Source organism: Bombus vosnesenskii, unplaced genomic scaffold, assembly GCF_011952255.1.
Source record: "Bombus vosnesenskii isolate JDL3184/JDL3185 unplaced genomic scaffold, Bvos_JDL3184-5_v1.1 scf7180000013352, whole genome shotgun sequence".
NCBI classification, from domain to species: domain Eukaryota; kingdom Metazoa; phylum Arthropoda; class Insecta; order Hymenoptera; family Apidae; genus Bombus; species Bombus vosnesenskii.
The window spans coordinates 1954504-1978007 of record NW_022882988.1 but is presented as its reverse complement, the minus strand read 5'-3'; the positions used below and the strand labels follow the sequence as shown (position 1 = coordinate 1978007).

The 23504-nt window shown below is 39.9% G+C and overlaps 3 protein-coding genes across 15 annotated transcripts in view; 1 reads left to right on the top strand and 2 right to left on the bottom strand.

Moving 5' to 3' along the window:
- Positions 1-44: 44 nt before the first annotated feature.
- LOC117236803 (uncharacterized protein KIAA0930 homolog) lies at positions 45-8859 on the bottom strand. Of its 2 annotated transcripts, XM_033500085.1 has the most exons (9): positions 8335-8859; positions 5964-6283; positions 4837-5100; positions 4658-4757; positions 4261-4566; positions 3212-3403; positions 2302-2862; positions 480-629; positions 45-227 (listed from the first exon to the last, which is right to left on the bottom strand). In XM_033500085.1, exons 1-9 carry the CDS (start codon positions 8453-8455, stop codon positions 187-189), a joined length of 2055 nt encoding a protein of 684 aa, XP_033355976.1. In that variant the 5' UTR covers positions 8456-8859; the 3' UTR covers positions 45-186. The 2 variants fall into 2 exon arrangements, with proteins under 2 accessions (XP_033355976.1, XP_033355977.1); XM_033500086.1 differs by lacking the exons at positions 2302-2862; positions 3212-3403 and having other exon boundaries at positions 8335-8857.
- A 236-nt stretch (positions 8860-9095) lies between these two features.
- Positions 9096-20600, top strand: LOC117236801 (spondin-1). 5 transcript variants are annotated; one of them, XM_033500082.1, is made up of 12 exons: positions 9096-9119; positions 14432-14620; positions 15277-15461; positions 15697-15888; positions 16556-16845; positions 17582-17985; positions 18451-18622; positions 18785-19034; positions 19161-19344; positions 19786-19949; positions 20015-20179; positions 20288-20368. In XM_033500082.1, the coding sequence occupies exons 2-12, from the start codon at positions 14440-14442 to the stop codon at positions 20366-20368; spliced, it is 2268 nt and encodes a 755-aa protein (XP_033355973.1). In that variant the 5' UTR covers positions 9096-9119; positions 14432-14439. The 5 variants fall into 5 exon arrangements, with proteins under 5 accessions (XP_033355973.1, XP_033355970.1, XP_033355971.1 ...); XM_033500079.1 differs by lacking the exon at positions 9096-9119 and adding an exon at positions 10849-10867 and having other exon boundaries at positions 20288-20600; XM_033500080.1 differs by lacking the exon at positions 9096-9119 and adding an exon at positions 11182-11387.
- LOC117236799 (transient receptor potential-gamma protein) overlaps positions 20573-23504 on the bottom strand; it is a 97808-nt gene continuing 94876 nt past the window's right edge. For all 8 annotated transcript variants that reach the window (XM_033500077.1, XM_033500074.1, XM_033500075.1 and 5 more), the window contains one exon: positions 20573-23327. In XM_033500077.1, the coding sequence (XP_033355968.1) occupies positions 23164-23327 (164 nt within the window). In that variant the 3' untranslated portion in view covers positions 20573-23163. The remainder of the gene's footprint in view (positions 23328-23504) is intronic.

The window sequence follows — 23504 nt, the reverse complement described above, 5'->3', positions numbered from 1 at the left end:
CATCATCCTGTCCATATGGAGATAATAAAATAATAGGCGCGGGATTATAAATAGTATCTCGTTTATTCCTTAATCTATACACTTCGATCTTGTCGGGCCACAGTTCTATCCAAGTGTGTATAAAGTGGGGAGCGAAATGGGAAAAGGAAATTTGTTCGAAATGAAAATGGGACGTCCTTGTGTTGGCTAGAACGTCAGAATAGGTCCTTCTCGATGATCAAGAATATCTGTAAATACACGATAACACGCGTTATTTATTGCGCGGCACTGAAAGCATGTTCCCTGTGAAGGAATGTACTTACTTCCCTCTCTAGTTCACTGATACGCATTGCTAATACTATCTTATTTACATGTGTGAATTATTTGGCCAATGCTATTTTTATGACTGTCTTGGATTTATCAGAAACAAACAATCAAATCCATATTCCTTCCAGGGAATTTCTTTCCTTTATGAGTCTGTCGTATCTTTAATGGCGTACCTTTGGCAATGCTCCACCATGGCAGGGTAATATAAGTAAGAAACGCGTTCAAGGGAACGGATTGGGCCCGTCTGGTCTCTTTCCAGAAATGGAAGGTCTGTGTGAATCCTCGCATCGTCCACAGAGGGTTGTAAGCGCCGTCGTCCAACTCTGTTAACACACAGAGAACGAACCGATTATTGCTAATAACTCTGAATATCGAACTAAGTCAGAGGCTTGACCAACGATTAAGATCCTGGAATGATTCGTGTCGATAAATTATATGAAAGCAATCGCAGGAAATAAATCTGGTTAGACGATCGACAAAAGTGAATTAAGATTAAAGGATCGGATGTGGGTTCGAGGATCGGCTAGCTAATTCAAATTCGTGACGTTGAATGGCTAAAATAATTGTTCGCAAAGGTGAACAGGTGTAGCACGAAAATATGTAGAGGTGTTACAATGATGCACATTAGCTACAGGTGCGCAGAATAAGTAAACACGAAACAGGGATGCACTAGCTTCTTCTTTCTGCGCACAACGTTCGATATTTCATTTTTTTTCTCTTTTCGCATTAATTGCTAATTTGTTAATTTTATTTCTTTGTATTATTCGTTCTTTTCATTTTTGTTTATTTATTTGGTAGATCCTTTTTTGATATTTTGTTCGCGCATTGTTGAAGATGATCGGACGCTGTGAAGCAGAAAGAAAGGGTGAATCGTTGTTGCTACCACACGGACAGTTCGCATTCTACGATTTCTATCTCGACTCTATCGGTGTCAGTGAATGCTTGTCCCTCATCGTGGATGACTATGTTTATACCGGTGGTGAAACTCGCGTAACGAAAACGGCCGCTATTTTTTCACGTTGGTTCGTATTCGTTACCACCCCGATATCTTTAGAGCCGCGAGGTATAAAATTAATCACCCTATAAATTACTGTTAGAAACCACCACCAGCACTAGTGAACACCGTCACGACTGTTCCAACAATAATGGCCGACAATAATAGTCGATTGATCGCACCCCCGTTGCCATTGTTATTTCACCATCCTCATAAACACAGTCATTTGTTGAGCATGGCTGTACAAGTTTACCTTCCTAACTAGGAATGTATGAATGTACAAGAATACGAGTTGAGTACAATGGACAACATGACTGCTTTTTGGTGTCGCACGAGCTGCTCGATGAACGACCGTTATCCTCTGCATATAAAAATTAAATTTCTCTCCAGTGTAAATTGTTAATTCTAGCTTTACAGTTTTCGTCGCGTATCGCTAATCTTCCTGTATAATTGTTTCTAATAACGAGGCTACTCGTATTATTAATTTTTACTGTTAAATCTTTCTCTCCGAGCTTCTTAGTTAACTTCTTAGTTTGCCAATCTTCAACCCAAATCTAATTTCCTACTTAGAAGTAAGAATTTCTGAACAAAGCTACTCCTATTAACTTCTATGCAACTCTCCAGTTCCCCTTCAATCAGTCTTTCAATTCTCAACACAAATCTAATTTTCTTGTCTAGGAATAACTATTTCTAAACAAACAAACTGTTATACTAACTTTCTTGTTTTATTACATTTATTAAACGTTATGCAACGTTTTCTTCTAAGGCTTGAAACAGACCTTTGCGTTAGACAAACTTATCAAACGGAACTTAGAGACCTCCAGGGAAACCAAAAAATCATTCCCGCCTATCTATGATATCCACGTATTTCCATAATAATTCGGCTTAATTCGTAAATTGCGCAAAAGAAAGCGGTCGTTCACAGAGCAGACCCGTGTCCTGTACGCGTGGGCGCGTGATCGGGTGTAGAGATGTGTCAGGCAGGGGGAAGAAGAATTTACCCTGTGAGCCGGGGCGGCGCGGGAGCTCGCACCAATAGTAGATAGCTGTGCCGTCTGGTGTGACTCGATGCGGCGGAAGAGGGTTGCCTGCGAAGCTGCCGGACAATGCTCGTCTTCGCCTCCTTCTAGGCAGAGTGGCGCTCTGTCTGTGCGTGGTCAGGTTGCCTCTTGTAATACGGGCGTTCGCGTTTTTATCTCTCATCTGCTCGTCGTTTTTGTTCTTGTTCCGGCCGGTGTAGTATTCTTCGTGATCCGAGCCAGCCGAACGAAGACGCCGGCGACCATCGGTCCGACGTACCCTGACCACTTCGTCGTCGCTGAGTCGTCGATGCTCCTCGTCGTTCTCCAAGTTGTTGATCCGCTCGTGATTAATCTGACCGGTGCTGTATGGCCTTCGTTTGCGGTTATTGTCCTCCTCGTACGGTAGTTCCTCCTTGCCATGCACCAGAATCGCGCCCGCGTCCAGCTTCTGTCTCACGTTGTCGTCAGTCAAACAAGCTGCCGCTGGCACGAGTATCTCGCTACCCACTTCGATATGGTTGTGTTGGTGGTTGCGGAGGCCTGCCACCAGATAATTCGTTTCGACATTGTGTGCGCGCTCGTGTCGCGTTTTCACGATTCTTTCGTCCCTTCGTCTCTATCGTTTTGATTGGTTCTTATATAATGCAGTACACGATATCGAGATTGCTCTGGGATTCGTTGGCTCTATTCGATCGGTTATTGTACGATAAATTGGACGACGTCCAGATTGCTTTGAGATTTGCCGGCTTTATCGTTTTAATTGGTTTTCGTAGATTGGTTGACATCGAGATTGTTTTCAGGTTTATTGGCGTTCGAGTTAGTTCTTTTGGAAGACGAGAAACGCGAGAGACGAAGAACAATCGTTTTGAACACGCAGGAGCACGCTCACCGTGTGTTTCGTGATAGGCCTCCTTGTGATTCGACGAGTTCTCATTTTCGGTACGTTCCCACGAGTTACGTTGCTTTTGCTTGGGACGTTGTTGCCTGCCAGAAAGGAAAGGGGATCTTCGTCGCCTGACTTGAGGACTCTTGTGATTTCCTGGTGAGCCCCGGCCGCCCCAGCTGCTATCCTGTAGGTCGGCTACAAAGGAAAGAGCCGGAAAGGCACGTGACACAGATTAGAGACAATGTATTTCTATATCTTTTCAGTTTGGCTTCTTTTTCGATTCGTTTTTGTTTTCTTTTTTTATCTTTGAATTTTCATTGGCTCTATTTTGTCTGATTTTTTAGCTCAATCGTCCATTTCGCGACAAGCGTACGAAATTCGCGTGTGGTGGTGTTGGTGGTGGTGCTCTACAGCCGTTTCTTCTCGACGAACTCTCACGTATTTTATCTCTGTTCGTTTCTCGGAGATTTTCGAACGATCTTATCTGCGAAATGTACCGAACCACTGCGTCTCGTGGCACTTGGTGGTCTGAAGGAATACAAGAGCATGGATCAACTAGGTTCTTTCGAACCGATCTCGAGCTTCACGTTCTCGACAGCAAGAAAAAGTAATCACGAAGATGAAAGTGCCTCTGATCATCACGTACGCGATCTTAAACGAACACCTTTCGTATTAATAATCCAAGAATATTCAGAAAAGCGTTCTTGCGTCTCGATCGTAATCATCTAAACTAAAAAAACTAAAAAAAAAAAAAAAGAAAAAATCTAAAAAAGGAAAAAAGATCAAATAAAAATTCTTCGAATAATAATCATAGATCGGTGTATCATCGAGACCGACTCCTAAGAGGATCAACTAACTATCGAAAGAAAAATATGTGCAGAATACACAGATACGTAACACAACAGCATGCACAGTCGACTCTGAAAGGTGCAGGCACTAGAAAGAACAGGGAGAAGGTAAATATATAAGATTATTATCTTCATCCGCGACTTTCGTCCCGTCTTCGTCGAACTTGGACTAAACACCATGAAAGGATAACAGTTTGTAGTTACCGTCTCGAACGTCTCCAGCTTCGATTTCGTTCAGTCCATTGGCCATCGAGTCCAGACCCTCGTTCTCTGACCTGGCTTTCGTTGCAGCTGTGTCTGGTTTCGTTCTCCAACCACCCCGGACGAAATTATTCAAATTGGCGCTTGGGTCGGATAGCCTTCGTTGATGTCGATACATAAATAATTCCTCGGCGTCGTCCCAATCAGCGTCCCAGAGGGAATCTGTGGCACAGTAGCCAGGTTCCGAAGTTGGTGTTTCCGCTCCTGAACCCTTTGGCTTCGTCACAGCCATTTCCGCGTGCCCCTTGCCTGAAAACAAGCAACGAAGGTTTTCAGGTTTCCATAGAAAACTAGAAGCGATCGATCGATTTGTTGAAGGGTTTCCTATTGATAATCGTACCACGAGGTCCCTTCATTCGAACGAATTCTATTCGTTGGGAAGCCGCGCCAGAAAACAAGCCAAAGGTCATACGCTGCGCCATTTTGGTACTGAGACTGGACTGAAAGTTAAAATACGATGTTTGTTAAAAATAGCTGATGTAACGAGTTGGTTAACATGACTTTGTTAATGAAACGTACTCTTGCGTCATATACTTTCTTCAAAGCGTCGTATCTGATAGACCCGAGAAAAATGACACCTTGAATGGCGCCCTCCCTGTCGGACGCAACCAATTCCACGCACACCATCTCCCCATCCCTGACTAGAATATCACAGAAAACTTCGTCGAAATTGTCCACCATGAAACATATATGCGGGTACGTCATCTCTTCGAGATCTCCTTTCGCGTCCATTCGCCGCCGACTCGGGCTTGCGTAAACCTTTTGCGAGTGTCTTCGTAATACCTGAAATATTTATTCGTTAAAAAATCGCAAGAAAGTGGAATTAACTCTGCTGATTTTCTATGAGTCAATTTCGTCCTGCTTTCGATACGCAATATCGTTTTAAGAAAAGCTTTGGCATAAAATTGCAATGTGAAATCAAGTAAATTAACAAAGGTTACAGGTAAAATAACAAAGAGAGCACAAATTAGACTAAATACTACTCTGCTCAAGAATCTCGTCAGAATTTCATCAGCAAACCACGGGACAATCTTAGCACCAAGCTTTCGCATTTCTAGATCATTTTTTACAATTCAATGCACGTTTTCTAAACTGACATCAAATCCTTCAGCGATTACCCGGAAGGTGATTCGATAGCACAAGTTTATGAACACGTTCGACGTTCTCATCGGTATACCAGGTAGAAGGTCAACCCTGGCGAGTATCATCTATCATGTCTTCCCTTTTTTCCTGAGATTTTTCACCCATTTGTAAATGGTTCGTTTAAGACGCGTGACGGTCGAAAGAAACATAGCTATATCAAAGACATTGCCATATAAGCAAACAGTATTCATAGATAGTCGCTACCAGATAGTGGTAACATTTTCTGAGATAACAGTAAAGACATTGTTCTACGAACTCTTTAAGCAGAAGAGTGCATAATTCCTGTATGAATTCTTCTGATATATAATATTCTATGTTGCTTTTAAATTATGATAGAGTTCTATCAATCTGGGCGCAGCGGAGAAGAAACGGTTCTTATGTAATAACAATTCTACGTAAAGGTTAATGGGGCAGCAAATAAAATATCGTTGCAACGAATAAAGTTCTGCTATATTGTAGTATCCATTTCCTTTTCTAACGCAAGGAACGAAAGAACGACTCACTTGCAATTCCTTGGGACTCGTCCTTGTGCAAATCGCTAACGTTAGCGTGTAGTCGAACTGGTGCACGACTAGGTTCAGGTACACGGTTTCTTCCCAATCGATATCGGGATCGCCGATTGGTAACTTTTTGCTGTCTTTCCGGAACACGTCCACCTCCGTTTCGAACTTTGGTAAGTATCTCGACGATGTTTTCACGTGTTTTTTGCGCACGAAGAAAAGGAGATCGTCGCCGTCGATCGTATGCTCCGCCTGGAAGAGGAAGTGCCTGACAAACAGGTCCGTCCAGTAGGTTGTACCTTGAAGTATCACGAAACCCGAGTCTGCAGGAATATAAACAGGAAATTATTAAGTCGTCCTAAAAATCTGCACGAAAAATGCAAAGATACAGCAGACTTTACGATTATATCAGTGCAATATATTCCTCTAATTTATTTGCCAATTAATTTCTACTTTTTTTCTTTCACTTAATAAGTTGTTTATAGAAAAACGATTCAGGAAATAACAGGGATATCGAAAATATCATTGTAGTTCGAAAACACGTTCGAATATTTTGAAAATATCTTTCCTTTAGAGATTTGGATTGTTACGTATAATATATGCAATTATCTGTTCGCGGTCGCGGGATCCCATTTGGAATCGTTAACCTACTTGTCGTCTGTAACTCATACTACGCGCCTCAGATTCCACACGCTGCAATATCGTATATTCTGGAATTTAAAGCTTCTTAGCTCAAGGTATTTCCTTCGAACAATTTCAAAATTTTCTCGCTTCTCAAAATCTAAGTAATAACTTGTGTATGAAAAAAAAGGTTTTTTAAATTTCCTACAGACCACTCAGGAAAGGATCAATGTTTTTGTAATACGTTACGAAAATCGTACATCCGATATTATGAAAATTGTTTTAAATAGAACTGTTCAATTTGATATGAATTATATCCTTCAAAAATAAAAGGTTTAAAATTGTAGAATGATTTAATACTAGCTAAAATAACTAAAATAAAATTAATAGAAATAAATAAAATAACTGTTTAGAATGATTCAACTAGTTAAAGCAGCATTAAAATGAATAAGTTGATTAATTATAAGAATGAAATATATTTAAAAAATATAATGTACCTCTGGAAACAGAAAGGCGAAAGTTCGTATAAACAAGGGTAGAACTTTAGATTAGCAGCGATAAAACGAGCGATTCGAAGTTATCTATGAAGGTGCAGCGAGATAAAATAATCCTCGATTAAGCAGGAACTAAGAGCGAATGAATCTCGCTAAAGGCAATCGATAATCGATAAGAATGTTCCGCGAGGACTTAATCGCAGCCTCTATTGGCAGCTTGACATCTCACCGATTCCCTATCTGCTTTATTAAAGCTGTACGAGCTTTTATTAAAAACATGGATGAAAGTTGGCCTTTTCCGATCGTCGGCTAAAGCGGAAATAGCTCATGATCCTATATAAATATGTTCATTAACAACATCCTCGTCGATATCGAGTGCCTAGCTATGTACGTTTACATGCCACTTCAAACATCTTTCCTATTCGTAAAATAGAAAATCTAATCATGTTTTGCGACAGGATGTTTGTTATTTTGTGAATCGAGTTATATACGCAGCGTGCATCTAATTGCTCATTGATACCGCGTCACGTCATCTTACATTTATAGAATGAACGTGTATGCAATAATTACTCGTCGTTCCTAGCGTATATCATTCGCACGACTAAATCGTAGCTTGAGATCGTCAACTTCCGATAAACAATAGGCGACGAAAACAAAGGAAGTGTACAAGTGCGAGGATACAAAAGAAACGAATGAAAAGGAAATCGTCGGTCCAAAAATAAATGATTTCAAATGGAAAACAAAGAGAAACTAACAATACTAGACTCTAAAAAGCATTACGTGCATGAACTAAAACGTTGCGAGAATGCTTTGAAGCGCGTCTCGCTGAAAATGCCTTCGACCTCGCAACGTCGTAATTAAGAATGCAAACTTATTTAAATTTATTCCTCCGCCCCGCTATAACAACTTAAACGCACCTATATTATCTATTAGACCTAGCAAACTACTCATACGTGCTAAGCGAAAAACGAAATAAAGAATCGAGTCTCCGAAAATAGATTGGAAAAATCGCCGATTAGCAACGAAACAGGCAAGCCGTACGCAAAACAGTTTCGCTCGTTTTCCCCTCACACACACTCATCGATCGTGGAATCACCCTCGTCTGGCAGCGTCTGTCAAACAAAGGCACCGATCCCTTCAGGAACACACCCTCGTCGCGTGCATTCACCCGCTTCCCCAACCTTATCGCCCTAAACCTCCCTAAACGTCCCTTGAACCGAACGAGTAGTGCTTCGACTTAAATACGAACTCGTACGAACCATCTTTGAGCATCTGCCTGAGCTCCTTGGTCCTCTGGAAGTTGATCTCCTCGAGAAGCTGCTCCAGCATTGTCGGTGGCCTGGTGAGGCCCGACGACGAGCTGCCCGCCAGAGTAGCCATGGTTAGCCCTCGTGGTTCAAGCCGCGATTCCTGTTCGGTCCCAGCTGTCGCCACGATCACACTCGGAAAAGCACCGCGTCGCGACGCGCGCGTTTCGTCGAATCACGGCTGATCGAGGGACTCAGTCACGTACGAGTCGAACGGAAATGTAGAGGTCATCGCGAACCGGCTACGATCGGCATCGCGTCTTTCTTCGTTGTTAGATCCGCGCTTCCTCCGTGTATGTTCTCCAGGATGCCATACTGCCACGCTTTTATCTTTCCTCGAGGAACGAGCGCTAGTAGAGACGATGTTGATTCGCGAGGCGAGCTGCTGCTGTTGCTGCTGCTGCTGCACTACACCTCTAGCACACGCTCGAGTTCACGCTTCCACGACAGATGAATAGCCAGCAAACCCGATGACGCGCTCTCGGTTCGTCAGCCGCTCGATAATTCCGCGCATGCGAGCCGCGGTGACGCCTTGCTCGCGCTAGCGACGCGCTGTTTTCAAATAGAGTTTCCTTTTAACTCGACGTGCAGGTGATTCGAAGAGAGAAACGGAGAGGTTTCTATGGTAGAGTGGAAGCTTGGTTATCGAAATGGCCATTGAATTAGACCGTGTATGTTTATGCAAAATTGATGGAACTATCGCAATAAGGAGACAACTCGATCTTGCAGTAATTTGGGTAAGCTTACGTAAATTAATTTATAATCAAGCAAAATCAAATCACTTTTTAAAACGTGCTAAATCGAATACATGTACGTATAAATTCGTAGTCAACTAACGATCGTAATAATGAACTTTTACACCTTCGAATGTGAAACTTTTCAATGTTCTTTTCCAAACCTATATCTTTTATCTCTTCCGATAAATGTAATCTAAATATTCGAACTGCTATTTCTATCGCTGCAAACGCTCCAATTCTTATTTTTACGTAGCCTGTTACAAAAATGGAACTTACGTAGAAAATTATTTAACGCATTGAATATTATGATTAGCATCCTATTTTGAATATTTTACGTATATTTTTATATCACCCGCATTCTGTGCATTTTTGCAATGTTGAATTTCCCTTAAATGCATGAAAATCACGGCACATGCTTGCGTGTATAATCAAATTTTTCGGACAATTGGATAACTTTGGTTTCATATGACCGATCATTTGTTTAATATATTTCATAAATAGTAATATCGAAGAAAAACTTTCGAGTAAAAGTGCAATGACTTGTTTCAATTTTTCCTTGTTGCTTGCCAATCTTTTCTACGAGATATCATCTCCAAATCTTTCACTTTCATTAATCAGTGTACTGATAATCGATCGTTCTATTAATCAGTGCTCTGATAATCAAGATTCTGGAATTTCTTTTTCTTGATTTATTTCACACGAGGGATGAAACGTTTTGAAGATGTTGAATGAGTGGTTAAAGATTAATTTTAGTTAACTAGAAGAACAAAATATTGATAAATGCAGATGTGGGTGGCTATCTAGTATACGTTATCAGGAAGCTGTTTTTAATAAGATACGAGGACCCAAAACTGACCTCATGACTTGAGATAATGCCTGCCGATTAGAGTCCTTCGGTTTAATGCGTCGCGTACGTGATCGTTCGCTGGAGAATAAGATTCGTGCTTTTTGACTTTTCACTCTCGATATATTTAGGTTCTAGAAATGAAAGTGGAGTTTGCAGAAAAGCGATATACGTCTATTTATCTATCGTAGAAAAGACATAAACACGTACCTTATCGATCAAGCAACTAATTGACATAATTATATGTAACAAACAATATTTACGGAAAACATACTCTTTACGTTCTTTGGAGCTTGTCTGAAAAATAACAAATAAATGGAGAAAGATTCATGATCATTTCATAAAAAATTGTCCATAAAAAGCATACCTACAATATGATTTTTGGAGACGCGCCTTACCCATAAATGGGTCAATCAATGTTTGAATAGGAATTACCCTGATCCATATGGAAGATCCTGAACATCTCAAACATCTCTTAATGTCTGTATTATCGAAATTTATTTAGTAATTTATTTTCATTTTGTCCTTTTTCATTTACCCAATTAAAAAATATTCAAACCGAAAGTTACGAAATTATTTTAATGAATAAAAAGTTAAGAAAAGTTACGAAAACAAATAAAAGCGATGGTTGATTTACACAGAATTCACATGAGAAAAGTCGAACGCGCGGGCGAGCTTCCGCAGTTGATATTTTTCGAATCGTCGCTGCTAACTTTCCTGGCCCGCGATACCGGCTGTCCGGTTCGTCATCTCGTTTAGTCGTGTCCGATCGTTCTCCCGTTTTACTTAACATCTCGGCTGCTCTGCTGTACGCGTTACAGTTTCGGCTTCTTTCTGTCTGTCCGCTGAAAAAATATTGCGTGATCGTGTCAGAAAATCACCAACATGTGCAGTGGTATAGCAGGTATGTTGCTTCACGCTTTCTTTTTATTTTCATCAGCGATATTCGTCGTAAAGTGATATTTTTTTATTCCAACGATTTCTATTAACTCCAAGCATCTCTTTTTCACTCGTTCTCATTTATAATTATTAATTTTCATAGTTTTGCTAATTATTAGAAAATCCGTTGATCGCAAAAGAGCGAGGAAGCTACGAGCAACTTCGTTACGAAACGTCCGCTACATATACGTCGATTTTTATCCGAACATCGTTAAGTAATCGTCTCTCGGTGAAATGTAAACCACTTCGAATTTTGCCGTAAGCGAAACACCCCGAAGCGGAATCGCGAGCGCGCGTGAAAGGGCGAGCCTCATAAAAGAAGTTGCGTCTCGTTCTGTTCCGACATTTCGATCGTTCTAATTTCATTCGACGTACTGAGTTCATCGGTCCTAACCTTACGCGGTGTTCCGTATTTTCGTGAAGCTGTGTAATCAAGTTTCAGAAGGACTAGTTTCATTGTGCTCGCAATTTCTCTGGAGTCTCGGGTAAATTGGCTAAGAGAAATCCTTGGGTCTAGTCCCATAATTCAATCGTTCGACGTGATTGTTGATCGATATAGAAGTTCATCTCAATGATAACTAGACTGTATTTGTGAGATAGTTAAATGTGCAACGTAAGATACAAGGATTTGATAATATTCCATAAACAATTTCAAGAAACGTTTCTTATTTTTCAAGTAAAATATTCTAATCAGACTGCAGATATTTGCTCAAAGTTATACTTTTATGAATATAATTGAAAATATTAAATCCAAGTAGACAATTGTTTCGTTTATTAAATATTATAACGAGTACTATATTTTCCTCGATATTCTGTGCGTTTTGCACCATTAAATTTCCCATAAATGCATGAAATTATTAAACATACGTAAAATTCGGTCGACCGATTTTAATGGATTTCGAGATCACTTAAATAGATGGAACAAATCTGCGCTTGTGTTTCGTTTGTTTAGTTATGTCCATGCAAATTTTATATACAATTCACTTTCTAAAATCTTGTCTTGTATGGATTTTACTGTTCTCTTCTTTTCATATTTACGTAAAATAATTGTATTATTCTACAGGACTCTTGATTAACATAACTCCGTCACTTCCTGTTCCAATGATAATTTGATAATTTACATTTGGATATCTAACATCTCGTATAGTTCTTTCATTTTTCATTTACTGCATACAATTTTTTAATATTCGCATAAGACGACAACTGTTACATAATCAGCTACTTATCTTTCTTCGGTTGCTATATTTGCCGTATGAAGACAGTCAAGTAATTTACAAATACGAGCTGCTTGCGTAATCGTCAATTTCGTTTTCGATAACTAAGTAGTTCCAAGTATATTAAATAGTTCAAGATCATTTTACTAATTTTCAGAAGTTCCAAAAATCGTCGTTTCACGTACATTACGTGACTTCACCACGATTATTATTTTTAATTGCACATGGACGTCGTGAGTCACGACGAAATTAGTCAGGGGCGTTGAGCTCGCGGTGGTGAACTACAGTTCGTCGCCGTTAGACGCGGATCATTTTCTTTTCACGACTCGTACGACAGTGTGTAACGTGTGATATACAGCGGTCCTGGAATCTATTATTAATTTTTATCGTGCTTTTGGAGGTGTGCAAAAATTTGCGATATAAAAAGGATTAAAAAGATCGAACGATAAGGTATGGATCGATTAAACGTAAATTTTTATCATTTATCAACTCTATATCATTGATATCATCCATAGTATTGTACATTTTGGTTTTCATAATTTCAAAAAATGCTATTTACTTTTTAAGTGAAGAATATTAACATAGATGTTGACAAGGACAGAACGAGGCATAAATTGTTCTAACTCGTTCTAACTGCCAATTACCTCAGCTTAAAGACTGACTATCGCTGCATTCTTTTTCTTCTCTGTAATATCAATTACTTATTACGATTTAATAGTATACACTGCACTGTTCATCATTATTTCGTCGCTTTTGGTTGATTTACGATGACGATATTTGAATTTGAGCAAATGTCGCACTACGCAATTTTAATCGAATTTTACGAGTAATTTTAGGACTTGCGTTGCACCTATATTTATCGTTACATTTTATATGTTAACCGCTGTAGACATAATTATATAGAATAAAATAATTCCACCCCAATCCATACGTATATCCATAATGAAGATAAATCTTGTCAGAAATCAATAAGTATGTAAATAATTTTGAACTGTAGTGTACATTGAAAGTTTCTTCGTTGCCCAGCACTTGCATTAAAATTTTTACGTTTAGTTCTTCATCAACTTTTACTTTCCACACTTGATCTCTTCCTCCATTCTGTAACTCGTTTGGCAACCTCTCTGTGAATGAAAGTATTTGAAGATCGATGTTCTAAAATCTACAAGGTGGAACTCGCCCCGAAACGGAGACACGCGACGGTTTTCGCGCGTCCAACGCGTGTCCCTGTTTCTGCGATCCACAGCAAGTCCAGCGTTCTAGAAACCTACACCTACATGTTGAGAGTGGTGATCTCGAGAGCCGGTTCGAACTCCCGACCCACTTCCCGGACACGCTGGCGCGTAATCCGATGCATCTTTAGATTCTCTAGTCCTCTGCTCGATCATTAACCGCCCGCTCATTGTGTTCGCTTCGATCTCTCCAGCATACGCGTGTCATTTCTCTTTTTAAACCGTTTATCGTTTGAACTTCTTTTACGCTAATTACACCAGAACGATACCGTTACCGTAAACGCTACGGTTCATCTGTAATATCTTGAAACTAATTGCTCGGGGGCGCTCACAGATATTTGCATATTTACTTACATTTTAGCGGCGGTACTTATCGTTAGTTTATTATAATTGGTATTGAGTTTACCATCGCATAATCGTATGATGCGGGCACTGTAATTAAAATTCTTATTTTAAACACGCGCGTATCTTCCATGCGGGATTCCTTTATCTCTATCTCTCTGTCGTTTAGAATCTGCACAGGTGATTACCCGAGCGTGCGTTCGTTTTCTAACGACTGCTGCGTTTTCAATGGAAGGTTTCTGTAACCTGTCGATACAAAAGAGAGGCACCAACCTGTTTGTGATTGTGTTATGACACGTGTTCTGGAGAATGCACCTACACTGTGCTATTGTGATAAACAGTTTGTGCATGTTTATGTAAATCGATTTTCTTTTATCAGTGTGGTTACAAAAATAAAACGCAGATTTCTTTCATACTTTTAATATTCTAAAGAACGCTTTACTTTGAATATTTTGGGTATTTTTCATCGCGTGTATTTGGTATATCCTTAGACATCTAACTCGTTACTATCTTCAAATTTTGTATATTTCATATTAGACAAGGTTTGATATAGTTGTAAACGATACGAGTTTCAATGACCTATCTATTTTATTTACACATTTTATTAATATATCTCATCAGTCTCTATGTGAACAACAATTACCAGATGACCGATACCGGAAGTTATCGAGTCAGCATGACTACTTGGCCAGCGTGAGAATTTGTATTTGACACAATCGATCTGAAACGCATCCATCATTTCAGACTGCACGATGTTGTTCCTGACCGTGACAACGTGTCTGGCGATGGCGGTACAGGCCGGATGTCCTATGCGACCGACCGCGGAACAAACTTCCGCTCCGAGGACTACGGGCGACGGTGGCTATAGGATACTCGTTAGCGGGAAGGCCGACAAATATATTCCCAACGCTGTTTACACGATCAGTTTGCAAGGTAACGACGTTTACCCCATGTTTATTGGCTTCCCTTTCGAAGATATTTACAACGTGCAACCATATAATTTAACCTGCTCGACCACCAAGGTTCTTGTTTAACCATCTACACATTCCAGAAAGTAAATAATCTTCTAGAGTTGGGTCCACACTAACCAGAAATGTTTATGAACTGTTCTATCAGTCGTACACGAGCTGCCTGGAGATTGAACAGAAGCATGTAGCCTCGTATTATAGTAGTAACTGCATAGTAATGCGTAGATCGTCGATCTCCATGAATCGAGTTCGTTGTGTCATCCACGATCATATCTAACTCTGTCTTTTACCAATCTCGAAATATCCAGCACCACTCATCCATCCTACAGTGTTTACACCGAAAGGTGTGAACAGCTGAGCTGTGGATCTGCCATGAATGAACGCTTGGAAGGCGCGTGCTCAGCAACAAAGATATTCACGAGATATTCACAAACGCTTTATGATCAAACGATCGTTCCCTGCTTGTAATAAACTCATGAACAGTTCTTGAAGTCTATAAGAATATTTGAGTAAAGTTTCCGGTCAAATAGATATTCCGTCTGGCCGGAATAGCGTTTATCGTTCTCCAACGAATTCGCCGCACGTTTAACGTTTCTCTCTAAAAATTCGAATCGTTTTCAGGATCACAAACGCACGAGAGGCTGCAACAGTTCACGCGTTTCACGCTCTCGGTGAATTCTCAACACGCTCCAAATAATCTTAACGCTCGAGTAGGATACTTTCAACTGTTTTCCGATTCTTTGACCACGTTCAATGAAGACTGCGTCAACACCATCTCGGAAGCTTCCGATTATCCGAAAACGGAGGTGAATTAGCCTTTATACAGCCTTTATACCTATGCGTACATATGAATTAGCTTCCTTTTTTTAAACGTCTGGTATCTAGCCTTATGTTGGTGAAAATGTACAGAGATAGATAACAAATAAATTTCTGGTTGGCTACTAGCCAACGATCGGTGATGTTTGATTCCACCGCGTTATCGTGGCCAGAGTCCGCGAGCTTCCGCAACGAGACAGTTTAAACGTTGTTACCTTGGCACAGATCCAAGTGATGTGGAAGGCACCGCCGTCAGGATCAGGATGCGTTATCTTTACAGCTATGGTGCTGGAGAATAGCGTGCGATGGTACGCCGAGGACGTTGGCTTAACCAAGACCTTCTGCGAAATGGAAGCAGCCGAGAGCGCGACCTTCAATGTGGAGAAGTGCTGCGCCTGCGACGAGGCAAAATACTCGGTGAGTGAGCTGGGCGAATATCTGGCAAAGGCGGTTCGAAACTGAAATTTTGTTTTGATTTGAATAATTGCGAGAATTTAACCCTGTTATGTCCTTTGGATAATTTTTTATCCTTTTTTAAATTTTGCAATCAGTGTCAGTTATAAATTCTAAAGTAACACATTATGTTGACGACTGCCAAGATTCCTTTGTTCAAATTTGGAGCTAATATTCAAAAACTTAAATTTGACATTCAAAGACATCGAAAGTTTGCTTATTTTTTAATTGAAAAAGTGAGAAAATTTAGGACCGTAACAGAGCTTAATTAAAGATTAAATTCGACCGATGCAAGAAAAGTTTCATAAGATGTCAAGCATCGAATTTCATAAAATTGTATTCAGTATACTGTATGATAGTTAACAATGTGTGATATAGTCAGCACGTATCTCGTCATAAAGATAAATTTCGCTTTCTGTAAACACGTTTAAACGCGATAAGAAAAGAAAGAAACTTAATGGTACGTTAAACTGTCATCGTGAGAAATTGTGCTGTAAATCACTTGGCGCCGATCTCACGGAGGTCGGTCGATATTTATAGCATAGACAATTTCGTAAAAATCGATGCAGAATACTTCGTAAAGGCTTGAAAGCTAGATAGCTTCTCAGCAATTTCTACCTTCGCGTTTCAGTTGACAATGGAAGGACTCTGGTCAAACGTGACTCATCCAAAAGACTTTCCATTTTCTATTTGGTTGACCCACTTCAGTGACCTAATCGGCGCTTCTCACGTGCCGACATTTTCCTTCTGGGGTAAGGACCACATCGCAACTGATGGCTTCCGGCAGTTAGCTGAGTGGGGATCCGCGTCAGGAGTAGAATCTGAGCTCAGGGCTCAGACCGGAAATAAATTAAAAACGCTCATCAAAGCTGCTGGATTGTGGTACCCAAACGTAAACAGCAATACTACCAGCAGTTTCAAGTAATTATTTATATTTTTTGGCTGTTATTGTTGGCACGGTATCGTCGTGTTCTGTAACAATTTCTGTGAAAAGAAAGGTGAAAAAAAATGGAAAAACTTTTCTTCAACAGTTATTACTATACTACCTGGATTAATTGGATAATTGAGCAGCTCGTAACGAAAATGATCCATGCCAGATTTTTCACTTCTTGACCTACGATATGTTGAAATCAGTATTATTAATGTTCTACAACTGTATGTTTTTACTAAACATAATTACTCTACGACATAATTATAAATACATTTACAGCAATTGTGTGACATAATGAATATTTTCTGAAGATATAATGAATATAAAGATGCTATATAGTATTCGTTTGCCTAGTTGTAGAAAGAGAAACGTCAACAAAGGTTGTTTTAAATATAGGTCAAGGAATTAAAAGATGATCTTGATAAGCACTCATTAAATATAAACAAGGAACATCAGGATAAAAATGCTAACAAAAATACGCTTATTATTTTCCTTCCGTGTGCTCTTCATATAGAATATCCAACTATGTAAATACTAAAATATGACAATTTCAGAATTGACACGAAGAAGGTGGTTGCAATACTAGCAAAACGTTGAAATAATATTTTTATTGGACACGGTCATGTTGAATACAAATAGTAATAACTGCAGAAAGCTGGGCCGTGAAGACCTTGATGTTCAAAAACTTTTTCTAATTAATCTTATTTCTATTTCTCATTATTCTAGAGTGGATAGGCTACATCCCATGATATCTGCAGCTTCCATGTTTGGCCCTTCTCCAGATTGGGTCGTCGGTGTTAGTAAACTAAATCTCTGCAGAAAGGACTGTACCTGGACCAAAAGCGAGATAATCGATTTATACCCGTGGGACGCTGGCACTGACAATGGAATCTCCTACATGTCGCCCAATTCTGAAACAAAGCCGCGCGAGAAGATGAAACCAATCACCACTCTGTACCCTGAAGATCCCAGATCACCGTTTTACGACCCAACTGGAAGGCCCATGCAGCCATTAGCCAGGTTGTATTTGAACAGAGAGAAAATTATTCCGCGGGGTTGCGACGAGGAAATTCTTCAGCAACAAGTCACGCAGCTCGAAGTAGCTGAGAACAACGAGGATACTTCTAGACGTAGGCGACATTCGATGTCCTCTTATTTAATTCTAGTGTAATCGTTTTGCTAGAAGAGTGATATATTTAAGAAAAATTGTTAATTTAGAAATATTGACAATTAACGCTAAATGTGAATTATTTTTTAGAATATAGAGAATGTTACTATGTCAACTAACGAAATTATGCTATTTAATAAAAAAATGCTAGAATTCGGAGACTGTCTTAATCCTTCGTTTGAGAATAAGCAATATACATAAACGATGCTATATTAGGAATAAAGTGCCTCAAAGCGTAAAGATTATTGTTTAAATTGTAAAAGCAATAAAATTTGTTCGTCGCTAAATGATCGAGTTATTAATAATTTTCTTTCTAACTCAAATTAATTTCGTGAGAAATTTACTCTTCCTAATTAAGTCACTCTTCTAACAAACCATACTTACTTACGCCTTTTAACGTTTAACGTAATTTTCTTATTATTTTCAGCCGAATGTCAGACTACAGAGTACACAGCTTGGTCAAGCTGTTCGGTGACTTGCGGCAAAGGACTGAGAATGCGTACCAGGTCGTATCTAATGCCTGAAAAAGCAGCAATGTTCAAGTGCAACAGGCAATTAGTTTCAAAGGAAATGTGTGTCTCATCGATCCCGGAATGCCCGTAAGTATATGGAAAACATATTGGAAACTCTATATGCTTTAAACAAACAATGAAATTACTGCTAGTAAACATTCCCTCGATCGTTTTGCGCAATGATATTAGTCAATTAAATTATAAATTGTACGCGTCTCTTTTATAAATTTATTATTTCACTGACTTCAGTGGAGAGGAGGAGACAGACGATACTGATTTGCTGCCGGTTCTTAATAATCCTTTTTGCGAGACAACTGATTGGGGTTCCTGGTCCGAGTGCTCCTCTACGTGTGGTCCGGGGCTAAGGATGAGAACAAGACGATTCCAGAATAGCATGGGTCGTAAACGATGTCCTCACGTTTCCATTGTCGAGAGAGAAAAATGTATGGAAGCGGCGTGCGTGCCTGGCTTAGAGGAACAGATCGATCCTACGTGCAAGGTATGCTATCTGCGCCCTGGTTGTAAAGATTTAGTCCCTTTAGCGCTTCCTGTAGCGTGTCTTGAGCGCTGAATTCAAACGTTGAATCATGGTTAGTTCGCGTGTAAGATGTAACATTTGTTTCAGGTGACTGAGTGGTCCGATTGGTCTCCGTGTAGCGCTTCTTGCGGAAAGGGGGTAAAATTGAGAACCAGACTGTTGATGGTAGACCCGTCACAGCAGCAACATTGCTCCTCTAAATTGGAATTGCTGCAGCAACGTCCGTGTTTGGAGCAGGCTGACTGTACTTTCGACATGGCGACTGCAAAAGGTAAAATTTTAGAAGAATTCGAAAGCGGCGTGTAAATCGGATGCAGTATTTTACTCTCCTTAATTCAAGTGTCCTATCTATCATTTTGATGTATCCGAGCAAACTGAAAGTTTATTGTTCTTTGCGTCTTCGTTTTTCATTGCCTAATTTAGAATATTTTAATAATTATTTCGCAGTTTGTATAATACAACTTCATCTAAAAAGTAAACAAAAGTACAGGGAACTTAAAATATTTCAGTACATATCGACAAACGAAAAATATATTAAATAGGATATTTTAACTAGAGATTGTAGTTCGAATAATTTCGCAAGATTCGTTTTCCAAATATTTTTGAATGGAATTTATATATTAAGAGTTAGCTGCGTTCTATCTAAAATTTCATTTCGATAGGAGCAGTTTGGACGAATGGAATTTTACATTGGTTTACTATTGTGCTTCAGTGGTCTGTATGGAACAAGCTGATCCTGGACCCTGCAGGGGTTACTTCCAGAGGTGGGCGTTCGTTCCTCAGAAACTGATGTGCGTACCCTTTGGCTATGGAGGTTGTCGTGGTAACAGGAACAACTTCTTGACTGCTGAAGAGTGCAACAATACCTGTCGCATTGTGAGTATTTTTATTAGTTTGTTGTGAACGATTCTTAACAAAGTGAAATCTTCATTTAATTCCAGGTACGAGACATTCTTAGCGGGCAGCCTGTAAGCGAAGCTGACGCTAGAAATGGTCTGATACCTCGCGCAGAACCTGTCGATTGTCGTGTGAGCAAGTGGTCACCTTGGTCACCTTGTAGCGTCACGTGTGGTACAGGTCGCGTTACCAGTTATCGTACAATCCTGGTGAGTCGGATAAACTTTGAATAAAATGATAATATTTACTTCTATTATTACTAACTATTATCATCGTATTGTAATTAGTAATTACTAATTGATATTTGGAATGTCCAGCAAGAGCCACAAAACGGAGGAAATCCTTGTCCCAAGAAGCTTCAGCGGCGATTCAAATGCCAGCTAGCACCATGCGAGTAACACTTTGAAGAAATTCGATCTTTAATCAACTGGCACGACGAATAAAAGGTGAAATATACATCTGGGATTTCATACAAAAAAAGTTGTTGGTTTTATATAAAAAATTTTGTAAAGAAGTATTGCTTCTCTGAAATTATGAATTCTGGTGACAGATCATAACATTGGTTTGTATATGATATGACAGGTATGAAAGAAACCGATGTATCAGAATAAATGGTATTTTATTAATGGTTACTCGTGATCTCTCTATTCTCAGTTTGAGTTACTCAAATACGCTGGGCTATGATCGCAAACGAACGTAATCGAAAAATGGACCTCCCGCATTGCGTTCAAATATGTTTGTCTCTTCGTTTAACAAACAGCGCCAAACGAAACATTCGCAACCGAAAGAGTTTTATACGTTCGATGGGAAACTCATGCGCGTCCAGAGTAGGCCATGTCGCAAAAACGAGCACATAAGCTTTTTTCAATATTAATTTCAATTAGTTTCGATAATAATCGTTTATCCGTTAAACATATCTTTCTTTTTCTTCAACATCGATATACAATAATTCGAATCGTACCCTGACAGTTATAGAAACTCGTATATCTTTACGAAACTCTTATAATTTTTGTAAATATTTTTAATCAAGCCTCAACAAATATTTACGAAACGATAACGCTGCAAAATGGCTAATCTCGAGGTCTCCTATACTTCTGCACTCTTGCCCCCGATCTAACAGATCGCGTATTCTCTATAAAATATCTGACTTCTGATGATGAATGCTGTGCTATCGGAAACGATATTAATTTCGATCGTTAAAAAATTCCGCTAAATTCTATGATTCGTCTTCGAGTTACGATCTATTGTTTCAACCGGCTTAGGTCGTTAATAAAACGTTGGTTCCGTTTTGCGTGTACTCTCGTTCCACTGTATGCTTCTTTCTCACCTTGCTTCGCGTTTCTATCTTTCTCCTTCTTTCTTTTCTTTTCTTTTTTTTTTGTTTGTTTCTTTACAATGATAACCGCTTCACAAGATAACACTCACTACGACGTTTGCCAAGTGGACATCTAACTTTACATTTACAATAATAATCTCATAAATAATACACGTAGGCGGTATAGTAATTACGTACGGTCTGTCAGGCTCGCGAACTCAAATAGGATACGAAGACGATGGAAATTCGAATGGATCCTTTGGATAACGAGATTCTCTTCCGCGTTCCTGACACCGGGTTCACATTAATTACAGTTATTATCATACGTACACGTAATATCTAGGAAGTAGTACGGATCTTAATCTGTTTTAGGCCTCTACTCGACTACGCTACGGCTCGTTCTGTTTTGGTCGTGACACATTTATCTCGTCCTCCCTGCTTCGTAAACCGCTAATAAAGGAAAAAGGATTACCGCGGACGCAGCAAATCGTCTTTGCTAGGATACGCTTCCCTTTTGTCAATGGGAAGAAAAGAAATCGTCGTGTTCGAAGTTTTTCGATTCGTACAATTCGGCCGTCCGTTTTATCGCTGTCAGCAGATTCTACAATAGTTGTTAGAAATTCCGGAAACGAATATCGACCGGGAGAAACGTATCCTAAATTTCGATCACTTCCTTCCTTTCCCCTATGATAATCGCTTCTTCGTCAGAATAAAAGAGTAAGATAAAAAGAAAAAAATATACTATACGTTTGAGTACGGATCATTGACTAGAGTTCGTTGAATGATAAAATAAAGCAGTAATAGATGACTAGTTGAATTAAAAAATGGGAGAAGATTGTAAAAAAGCACCGATCTTCAGCAGACCAGCTTCCTGAAGCGGCATGCATAAATTCGACATGTTCGCCAGTCCATTAACGTGAACGACGATAACGATTCTTCCAGTTTTTCCGAGTTAATTATAATCGTCCGTAAAATGTTAACGCAACTACCGATCGTCGCAATCCTCTTCTTTCGTATGAGATCGTCCGACTAGTGCTGACTAGGTTAGTTATCGTCGACCCACTTGCCCCTTCCGTTCTGGCAGTAGTAGCAATAGTAATAACAGTATAGTAATAGTAGGTCGTTAGACGATACGGAACGGATCGAAATCGTCTCCGTGAAAGTATCATCTGTTCCGATCGTCGTTCTCACGGTATAAAATCATCGCTGATAATGTTTACGCACGGACGACAATGAGATTAACTCCGATGGCGTGAGCACGTGAAAATGATAAGTTACGTCGGTATGATCATTAGGAACGCGATATAGATCGACGCGACCGACGCGAGGAAACTTGGACAATTTTAATGAAAATCTTCGCGATGTTTTTTCGGGGAAACATTTTTTCTCTGAAGGATAAACGCTGCGCGTTTTCGGTCTGTAACGTGTTCAGAAACTTTGTTTCTCAGAGCGACATAAAGCGCCGCGAAAGTTAATCTTCCCCGGAAACGAGAAAGTTGGCGCGTTAGGTGAAAGACGCTCGTATTAAAGTTATAGTTAGGCTCTCTCCCATTCTCTTCTTCTCCCACGAAACATCGAAGTAAAGGGGGCCGTTATGGGTCGACGAGTTGGCGTTGCTCGAGATTCACGGGCGACGTCGCTTATTAAATAATACATGTACATATATATCTATATAGTTTCTTTTGTCTCGGCGAAATGCGTCGTCGCCAAAAAGGCATCATTGTGCGTGTGCCGACGACCACGCGATCTTACGCGATCCTCTTTCGCGATCGATGTCGTCGTTCCAGCCTTTGCTGGTCAGTAGAAATGCAACTCGTCTACGCGCAAATATCGATTGCAGTACGTGATACGTTGCTGCGGAGAGATCGTTGAATCTTCTCAGAGCCATCCTCCGGATACATCGTGACCGGATATCGGCTCGATACCCGGAAGCCGCTGTAGCTGCGTCGCTGATCCGTTCCTTTTCATGGTCGCTGGGAGAGAACTGCTCGCGACCACGCTCTCCTCCGTCGTTGATGGTGTCAGCGGAGCAGCCGGAACCACTTCGCAACACAAACAAACAATATCTTCTAGCTGTTGCTAGAATTCACTTATGCTCGTGTCTGTGCAAATATACTCTAGCATCGTCTTATCGTTTTAATAGCTTACCAGATATACGTAAAAATCTGAATTGTTTCGACTTTGTTCCATTTGAAGATTATTGGAAGTCAAAGTATCAA